The 8,654-nt window shown below is 62.8% G+C and overlaps 1 protein-coding gene and 1 long non-coding RNA gene across 2 annotated transcripts; one reads left to right on the plus strand and one right to left on the minus strand.

Moving 5' to 3' along the window:
• Positions 1 to 31: 31 nt before the first annotated feature.
• On the plus strand, positions 32 to 1,620 carry LOC121066382. The gene is made up of 4 exons (XR_005817727.1): positions 32 to 63; positions 864 to 968; positions 1,035 to 1,139; positions 1,414 to 1,620. It is a non-coding gene; the product is annotated as an uncharacterized LOC121066382 (long non-coding RNA).
• Positions 1,621 to 2,820: 1,200 nt separating this feature from the next.
• On the minus strand, positions 2,821 to 7,904 carry LOC121065588 (D-threo-3-hydroxyaspartate dehydratase-like). The gene is made up of 8 exons (XM_040548516.1): positions 7,636 to 7,904; positions 6,622 to 6,777; positions 6,246 to 6,526; positions 5,143 to 5,329; positions 3,786 to 3,907; positions 3,526 to 3,715; positions 3,328 to 3,433; positions 2,821 to 3,259 (listed from the first exon to the last, which is right to left on the minus strand). Exons 1-8 carry the CDS (start codon positions 7,710 to 7,712, stop codon positions 3,170 to 3,172), a joined length of 1,209 nt encoding a protein of 402 aa, XP_040404450.1. The 5' UTR covers positions 7,713 to 7,904; the 3' UTR covers positions 2,821 to 3,169.
• Between the last annotated feature and the right edge of the window lie 750 nt (positions 7,905 to 8,654).

Below are 8,654 nucleotides of genomic sequence, written 5' to 3' on the forward strand. Positions count from 1 at the left end.
TACGTACGGTGTGTGCAGGGGTAGGTAAAGGTGTACGTGTGGTGTGTGTAGGGGTAGGTGTACGTGTAGGTGTACATCTGGTGTGTGTAGGGGTAGGTAAAGGTGTATGTACGGTGTGTGCAGAGATAGGTGTAGGTGTACGTGTGGTGTGTGTAGGGGTAGGTGTACGTGTAGGTGTACATCTGGTGTGTGTAGGGGTAGGTAAAGGTGTATGTACGGTGTGTGCAGAGATAGGTGTAGGTGTACGTGTGGTGTGTGTAGGGGTAGGTGTACGTGTAGGTGTACATCTGGTGTGTGTAGGGGTAGGTAAAGGTGTATGTATGGTGTGTGCAGGGGTAGGTGTAGGTGTACGTGTGGTGTGTGTAGGGGTAGGTGTATGTGTAGGTGTGCATCTGGTGTGTGTAGGGGTAGGTAAGGTGTATGTATGGTGTGTGCAGAGATAGGTGTAGGTGTACATGTGGTGTGTGTAGGGGTAGGTGTACGTGTAGGTGTACATCTGGTGTGTGTAGGGGTAGGTAAAGGTGTATGTACGGTGTGTGCAGAGATAGGTGTAGGTGTACGTGTGGTGTGTGTAGGGGTAGGTGTACGTGTAGGTGTGCATCTGGTGTGTGTAGGGGTAGGTAAAGGTGTATGTATGGTGTGTGCAGAGATAGGTGTAGGTGTACGTGTGGTGTGTGTAGGGGTAGGTGTATGTGTAGGTGTACATCCGGTGTGTGTAGGGGTAGGTAAAGGTGTATGTACGGTGTGTGCAGGGGTAGGTGTAGGTGTACGTGTGGTGTGTGTAGGGGTAGGTGTACGTGTAGGTGTACATCTGGTGTGTGTAGGGGTAGGTAAAGGTGTATGTACGGTGTGTGCAGGGGTAGGTGTAGGTGTACACATGGTGTGTGTAGGGGTAGGTAAAGGTGTACATATGGTGTGTGCAGAGATAGGTGTAGGTGTACGTGTGGTGTGTGTAGGGGTAGGTGTACGTGTAGGTGTACATCTGGTGTGTGTAGGGGTAGGTAAAGGTGTATGTATGGTGTGTGCAGGGGTAGGTGTAGGTGTACACATGGTGTGTGTAGGGGTAGGTAAAGGTGTACATATGGTGTGTGCAGAGATAGGTGTAGGTGTACGTGTGGTGTGTGTAGGGGTAGGTGTACGTGTAGGTGTACATCTGGTGTGTGTAGGGGTAGGTAAAGGTGTATGTCTGGTGTGTGCAGAGATAGGTGTAGGTGTACGTGTGGTGTGTGCAGGGGTAGGTGTACGTGTAGGTGTACATCTGGTGTGTAGGGGTAGGTAAAGGTGTATGTACGGTGTGTGCAGGGGTAGGTGTAGGTGTACGTGTGGTGTGTGTAGGGGTAGGTGTACTTGTAGGTGTACATCTGGTGTGTGTAGGGGTAGGTAAAGGTGTATGTATGGTGTGTGCAGGGGTAGGTGTAGGTGTACACATGGTGTGTGTAGGGGTAGGTAAAGGTGTACATATGGTGTGTGCAGAGATAGGTGTAGGTGTACGTGTGGTGTGTGTAGGGGTAGGTGTACGTGTAGGTGTACACATGGTGTGTGTAGGGGTAGGTAAAGGTGTACATATGGTGTGTGCAGAGATAGGTGTAGGTGTACGTGTGGTGTGTGTAGGGGTAGGTGTACGTGTAGGTGTACATCTGGTGTGTGTAGGGGTAGGTAAAGGTGTATGTCTGGTGTGTGCAGAGATAGGTGTAGGTGTACGTGTGGTGTGTGTAGGGGTAGGTGTACATCTGGTGTGTGTAGGGGTAGGTATGGGTGTACGTATGTGCAGGTGTACATATAGGCATATGTATGGTGTGCGTATAGGTGGGGGTAGGGGTAGGTGTAGGTGTGTGTGTAGGTATAGGTGTGCATGTAGGTGTATGTATAGGTGTGCATGTAGGGGTAAGCATAGGTGTACGTATGGTGTGTGTATAGGTGTGTATCTAGGGATAGGTATAGGTGTACATATAGGTTGTGTGTGTAGGCGTAAGTATAAGTGTGTGTGTGCAGGTGTACGTGTAGGGGTAAGGTGTACATGTAGGGCTAAGGTGTGCATGTAGGGGTAAGTATAGGTGTGCATATATTGTTCATGTAGGTGTAGGTATAGGTGTGTATGAGGTGTAGGTATATGTGTACATATGGCGTTGGTGTAGGTGTACGTATAGGTGTCTATATAGGGATAGGTATAGGTGTACATATAAGTGTGTGTGCAGGTGTACATATAGGTGTGCATGTAGGGGTAAGTATAGGTGCACATAGGGTGTGCATATAGGTGTAGGTATAAGTGTGCATGTAGGTGTAGGTATATGTGTACATATGGCGTTGGTGTAGGTGTACGTATAGGTATGTGTGTAGGGATAGGTATAGGTGTACATATAGGTGTGCGTGTAGGGATAGGTGTAGGTGTACAAAGAGGTGTGTGTGTAGAGGTAGGTGCGTGTAGATGTACATATAGGGGTGTGTATAGGTATAGGTGTGTATAGGCATATATAGGGGTGCAGGTGTAAGTACAGGGAGGGGTGTGGGGGTGTAGGTGTAGGTATAGGGGTGTGTGTAGATGTACAGATAGGGGAGTGTGTAGGTATAGGTGTGGTATACATACAGGGGTGTAGGTATAGATGTGTGTAAAGGTACGTATAGGAGTGTAGGTGTGCGTGTATAGGGGTGCGTGGCCACTTGGGCTGCCCCGTTTCATCCACCCCACTCCCACCGTGCCCCCAGGACCCCGTCCCCACCCCACACCCCATCCCAGGCCGGGCAGTTCCCATGGGGCGGCCGCATTGGGATGAGCCGGGTGGCGTCGCCCTGCCCCGGCTGGGCCCCAAAACCGCTGGATTTTGTCCCAAAGAGCCCAAAGTGCCTGCAGAGGGGGGAGAGGAGCTTTATTGACCCCTCCTGGGTGGTGTGGGTGCTGGGTCTTGGTGTGGGTACGGGGTCTTGGTGTGGGTGCTGGGTCTTGGTGTGGGTACGGGGTCTTGGTGGGGGTATGGGGTCTTGGTGGGGGTATGGGGTCTTGGTGGGGGTGTGGGGTCTTAGTGTGGGTGCAGGACCTCAGCGTGGGTGCAGGACCTCAGTGCAGCATGGGCGCAGGACTTCAGGGTGGGCGCAGGACCTCGGGGTGGGCGCAGGACCTCGGGGTGGGCGCAGGAGCCCCGCACGGCGCAGGACCTCGGCAGCAGGACGATCTCTACCAGCCGCGGACGGGGTGCCAGAGGGCCACCACCTCGCCCTCCTCGTGCACGTAGTAGACCGGGTGCATGGCAGCCGTGGCGCAGGCCTGCGGTGGGGGAGGAGGTGAGACACACACGGGGGGGGCCAGCGGGGGCCAGCGGGGCCAGTACTCACGTGGAAGGGGACGAGGGCCAGCACGGTGCCCACCGGGAACCTCCCGAAATCCAGCTGCCCGCCGGCGGGCTCCAGGAGCCCGTGCTCCTGCGTCAGCCCCACCAGCCTGCGGGGACGCGCCGTCAGGTCCCCGCGCCGTGCCGTGCCGCCACCCCGACCCCCCTCTCCCCTCCCCCCCCCGGTGTCCCCAGCGCTCACCGGAGCTGGGGATGTCCCTCGACGGTGGCGCAGCCGGCGGGTGACTGCGCCCAGCCGTGCAGGCTGAGCGCCGTCCAGCCGCAGTCCACCAGCAGCTGGTTGCGGTGCGGGTAGTGGCCGACCACCCTGGTGAGGACGCGGATGGCCACGTCCTGGGGCCGGCAGGAGCCCAGCAGCGTCTGCTGGAGGTCTGCGGAGAGGGTGGGTGGGTGGAGGGGTCCCAGGGGGGACGCCGTGGTGGGGAACGTGGTGGTACTCACCGTAGAAGATGTAGTTGCCCGGGTGGACCTCGGTGAGCTCGGCCATCTCGGGGACCGGGTGGCTGCAGGACGGCGTGGAGCCGATGCTGGCCTGGGGACACGGCACGCCGGCCTGGCGCAGCCTGGTGGCGCGGGAGGGGCTGTCACCACCCCCGGGCATGGCCGAGGGGGATGTCACCCCCCCTCCCCGGGTACCGTGGGCATGGGGCTGGCGGTGGCTCTGTCACCCCTGGGTGCCACGGGGTCCCCAGCGTGGCGAAGCGCCCGCGCGAAGGGGACCTTGCCACACGTGGGGAGCCCCGGGACGTACAAGGGGACATCCAGATGTGCCGGTGCCACCCCGATGTGCCACCCCATGCCTCTTGATGGTCTCAGCATCGCCCAGATGTGCCCGGGCGCCCCCAAACCTTTACGGGGCGCACCGGTGTGTTCCGGCGTGCCCTCCAGATGTGCCCAGATGCCCTCCAGATGTGCCCAGATGCCATCCAGACGTGCGAGAGCTGCTCAGATCTGGCAGGGTCGTCCCCCCCCCCCCCCCCAGGTGCTCCATTTTGAGCCCTCTCCCTTTTGTGCCTTCCCTGCCCGCTGTGCCAGAGCCCCCCCAGGTGTGCCCAGGACCCCCCATATGTGCCCCAGATGTGCCCAGATGTGCCGCCAGTGTCGTGGCAGTGGGGTTGGTGACACGTGTGTCCCCCAGCTTGCTCCTGGTGGTGGTGCCCCCCCCGCTCCAGCACTGGGTGTTGTGGGGGGGCCGGGACACCCGGAGCTGGGGACGGGCTGTGCTCAGTGCCCCCCTCGGGCCATCTGGGGGGGGATTTGTCCCAGGTCTTGAAAAGTGGGGGCACAACGGGTTCCTCAATGGGACCCCCTCCACTCACACACACACCTGGAGGGCGTTTTGGGGCATTTTGGGTTGCAGCACGTCCCCGTGCGCCTCGGGGACCCGCTGACCTCATGGGGCAGCGAGAGGCATCCGGCCGCAATTCGCTCCGGGATGCGAAATCCCACTCGTCCCTTCCCTGGGGACAATGGGGGGGGGGGGGGGGGGGAGACACGCAGAGCCCACTTCAAAGGTGGCCGGGGCATCCTCGTCCGGCTCCCCGGGGCGCCGGGGCTTTGTGGGGCCCCGCTTTATGGTGCCGGCAGGAAGAGGGCGATTTGCATTTACAGCCGGGGCCGTATCGGGGCTGGGGCTTTTATGGGACGGAGCGGGCCAAGGGGGTGGGCGCAGCCTGCAGCCCCCATAATAAAAATCCCCCGTAACTCTGCTCAGGGTTTGGGGCCGGGTGAAGGTAAATTGGGGGGGGGGGGGGGGGGGGTGGTATTTGGTGTGGGGGGGGGTGGGACGCAGACTCACGCGGCCACAAAGTCGAGGACGGCGGCGGTGGTGGCCCTGGCGATGGCCTGGATGGCGGGCACGCCGCTGCAGCCGTAGGTGTTCCCGCAGTGCGCGTAGACCCCGACCAGCGTCACCTCCTCCGGAGCCTCCTCCGCGATGGCCCGGGCCAGCGGCAGGGCGCCGGGGTCCGTGGGGCGCACGCCGGCTGCCGGCAAGGGGATGGGGTGGGGGGGGTCTGGCTTAAAACGTGGGTCTGGGGGTGTCCCACTGCCATGGGGTGGGTGGGGATGCAGGGGCCGAAGTGTCCCTTGTAGGAGATGGGGGGGGGGGGGGGGGGCACAAGGGGCGTGCGTCCCCCATGGAGCATCCTTATGGGGTGTGAAGAGGGGGTTTTGGGGTAGGGGCATGATGCCCCGTGTTGGCTGAGCTGCTGGGGTTTGGGGATTTGGGGCTGGGGGATGCATGGGGCATCTCGGCCCCATGGAGCATCCTTGTGGTGGGTGGGTGTAAATGGGGTTGGGGGGGGGGGCTTAAATATCCCAAGTTGGCTGAGATACTGGGGCTGGGGGCTTTGGGCTCACCGTGGAGCATTGTCGGGGCGGGTGGCTGCAAAAGGGGTTTTAGGGGCTAATGGCTGGGCTGCTGGGGATGGGGACACCTGGAATCCCTCCCCCCAAGGAGCAGGTGATGGGTGAAAAGGGGTTTTGGGGCGGGGGGGGGGGGGCTAAGGGACGCGTAATGGCTGAGCTGTTGGGGCTGGGGGTTTGGGGACTTATGGGACACGCCTGCCCCGTGGAGAATCCCTGCAGTGAGTGGTGAAAAACGACTTTTGGGAAACTTGAACACTTCCTTAGGGTCAGGATGCTGGTGGTGTGGGCTGTGGGGTTAGGGACATGTGTTCCCCATGGCACATCCATGTAGTAGGTAGCTGGAAATGGGTTTGGGGGCTCACGGCCCCATACTGGCTGGGGGCTTTGGGACACAGGCGACATCCCCGCAAGCGGGTGGTGAGGAATGCCATATTTTTGTGGGGCTGCTCAACCACCCTATCCGTGCTGCTCCACGGGGACCGGGGGCACCCGGAGCCCCCCTGAACCCCCCTCCCCCGGGTCCGTCCCCACCTCTGCCGTTGCCGCAGTCGAGCTTGAGCCAGACGAGCCAGCGCTTGCCGCCGGCGAGCGGGCGCCGCCGCAGGCGCTGCAGCGCGCCGGGGCTGTCCAGCAGCACCTGGAAGGCGTCGAGGCGCTGGGCCAGCTCGGCGCACTCCTCCAGGCGCCCGGCCGGCAGCGGGTACGCCAGCAGGATGTCGTCGAAGCCGCCGTCGGCGAAGAAGCGCGCCTCGGCCAGCGTGGAGACGGCGATGCCGCGCCGCGTGCCGCCCGTGGCCAGCGCGCCGCCCTCCCTGCCAGGAGGGATGGATGAAGGGGTTTGGGGTTGGTCTGGGGGGGTAGGGGGGATGTAGGGGGGGTTTGGGGACAAGGTGGGGGCGGCACTCACAGCGTCTTGTGGGTCTTGACGTGGGGACGCAGGCGGAGGCCGAGGGCCCGGCAGCGCTCCTGCATGTGCTCGGCGTTGCGGCGCGCCGTGGCACGGTCGACGGCCAGCGCCGGGGTGGGCAGCGCGTCCAGCCGGGCGCCCAGCCACATGGTGGCACTTTTTTTTGGGGGGGAGGGGGGAGGATGTGGGGGCTTCAGGGCTTGTGTCCCCCAACCGCCCGGCCCCGCAACCCTATGGGGACGGGGGGGGGGGGAGGATTTGGGGTTGCTGGGAGCGGGGGCTTCTCGTGAGCTGAGCATGATGCATGAGACAGGGACACCGGGGACACTGGGAGCACTGGGACTGGGATTGGGACACCTGGGACACTGGGAGCAGGGACACTGGGAACAGGGAGACTTGGGGCTGGGGAAGCTGGGGACAGGGACATATGGGACACTGGGACAACTGGGACACGGAGACTGGGACACCTGGGTCTGGGTCATCTGGGATTGGGACACCTGGGATTGGGACATCTGGAACACTGGGACTGGGATACCTGGGGACAGGGACACCTGGGACTGGGACACCTGGGACTGGGACACTTGGGACTGGGACACCTGGGACTGGGACACCTGGGGCACCTGGAACAGGAACACCTGGGATTGGGATACCTGGCGCAATGGGAACAGGGAGACCTGGGAAAGGGACACCTGGTACTGGGACACTGGGGACAGGGACACGGGGAGAATGGACCGATGGGTCTGGGACACTTGGGACTGGGATCTACGTCACGGGGACAGCTGGGCCCAGGGTTTGGGGTCAGGGACACGGGGGACAGGGCCACCCGGGCCCTATGGCAGGGCTCTCCCTGTCCCTCCAGCAGCGGTGACAGAGGCCAAGACCCCTCTGGGAGGGACTCACCTGAGCTCAGGTGCCTCAGTTTCCCCACCGCCTCCCACCGAGGACATCCCGGCGGCACCCCGAGCACCCAGCCCTGCCTCCCTCCCACCCGTCCGTCCGTCTGTCCGTCCGTACCTCCGCCGCCGCGGCTGCTCCCGGCTCGGCTCCCGGCGGCCTCTGGCTGGTGCGGTTCCACGTGACGCCGTGGGCATCCGCGGCCAGCCCTGCTCGGGGACAGAGGTCGCTGCCAGCCGTGGGGCCCCGGCGGTGCCGGGGCAGGGGAGGACACGGGCGCCGCGGCCGCTCGGCGCCTGGGGCCTGGCACGGGGACGGGGTGGTGGCGTCTGGGGACAGCGGCGGTCCCAGTGGGGGTCCTGTGGCCGTGGGGATGAGGAGACGCGAGCCCCCAGAAGGTGGTGGTGGGGGGACTTTGAAGGGGTTGTGGGGACCCCGTGACAGTGGAGACAAGGGTGGGACCGCCACGCTCGTGACACCTCGGTGCAGACCTCGGTGCTCGTGGCGCCTGGGGACCCAGCTGAGACCCCGCACGCTTGTGACATGTGGGGACGCGGACGTGTGGCCCCCTCCCCGCCACTCGTGACACACGGGGGGGACATGGGACACAGCGGGGACCCCCATGCTTGTGACACGTGGGGACACAGCAGGGACCCCCATGCTTGTGACACGTGGGGACACGGCTGCCAAGCCCCCCCTGGTCCTGACACATGGGGACACTGCTGCTGAGCCCCCCCATGACTGTGACACATGGGGACATGGCTGCTGGGCCCCTCACGCTCGTGACACGTGGGAGACAGGCTGCGGGCACCCTGTGGTCGGGACATGTGGGGACCAGGCTGCTGCGCCCTCCACCGTGGTGACACGTGGGGGACATGGCTGAGACCCCCCACACTCGTGACATGCGGAGGCAGCCTGCTGAGACCCTGTCACCATGACACATGGGGACATGTTTGCTGAGCCCCCCACCCCGATCATGACACGTGGGGACACGGCTGAGACCCCCCGTGTGTCACAACACGGCTGAGACCCCCCCACGCTCGTGACACGTGTGCCTCCCGTGTCTGAGTGGCATGGGACAGGAGGTGGCTGCCGCGCGTCCCCGTGTGCCAGGCAGGCTGGGGACAGCCCCAGCCCCG

This window comes from Cygnus olor, chromosome 2, assembly GCF_009769625.2.
Source record: "Cygnus olor isolate bCygOlo1 chromosome 2, bCygOlo1.pri.v2, whole genome shotgun sequence".
Classification (NCBI taxonomy): domain Eukaryota; kingdom Metazoa; phylum Chordata; class Aves; order Anseriformes; family Anatidae; genus Cygnus; species Cygnus olor.

Bases quoted from the DNA above. Each gene is read 5' to 3' on its own strand.
- LOC121065588 (XM_040548516.1), bottom strand. From the start codon at position 7,712: ATGCCCACGGCGTCACGTGGAACCGCACCAGCCAGAGGCCGCCGGGAG. The intron at 6,527-6,621 runs GTGAGTGCCGCC...CCCTCCTGGCAG, and splicing joins GTCAAGACCCACAAGACGCT to GGAGGGCGGCGCGCTGGCCA. The intron at 3,716-3,785 runs GTGAGTACCACC...CCCTCTCCGCAG, and splicing joins GGGCAACTACATCTTCTACG to ACCTCCAGCAGACGCTGCTG.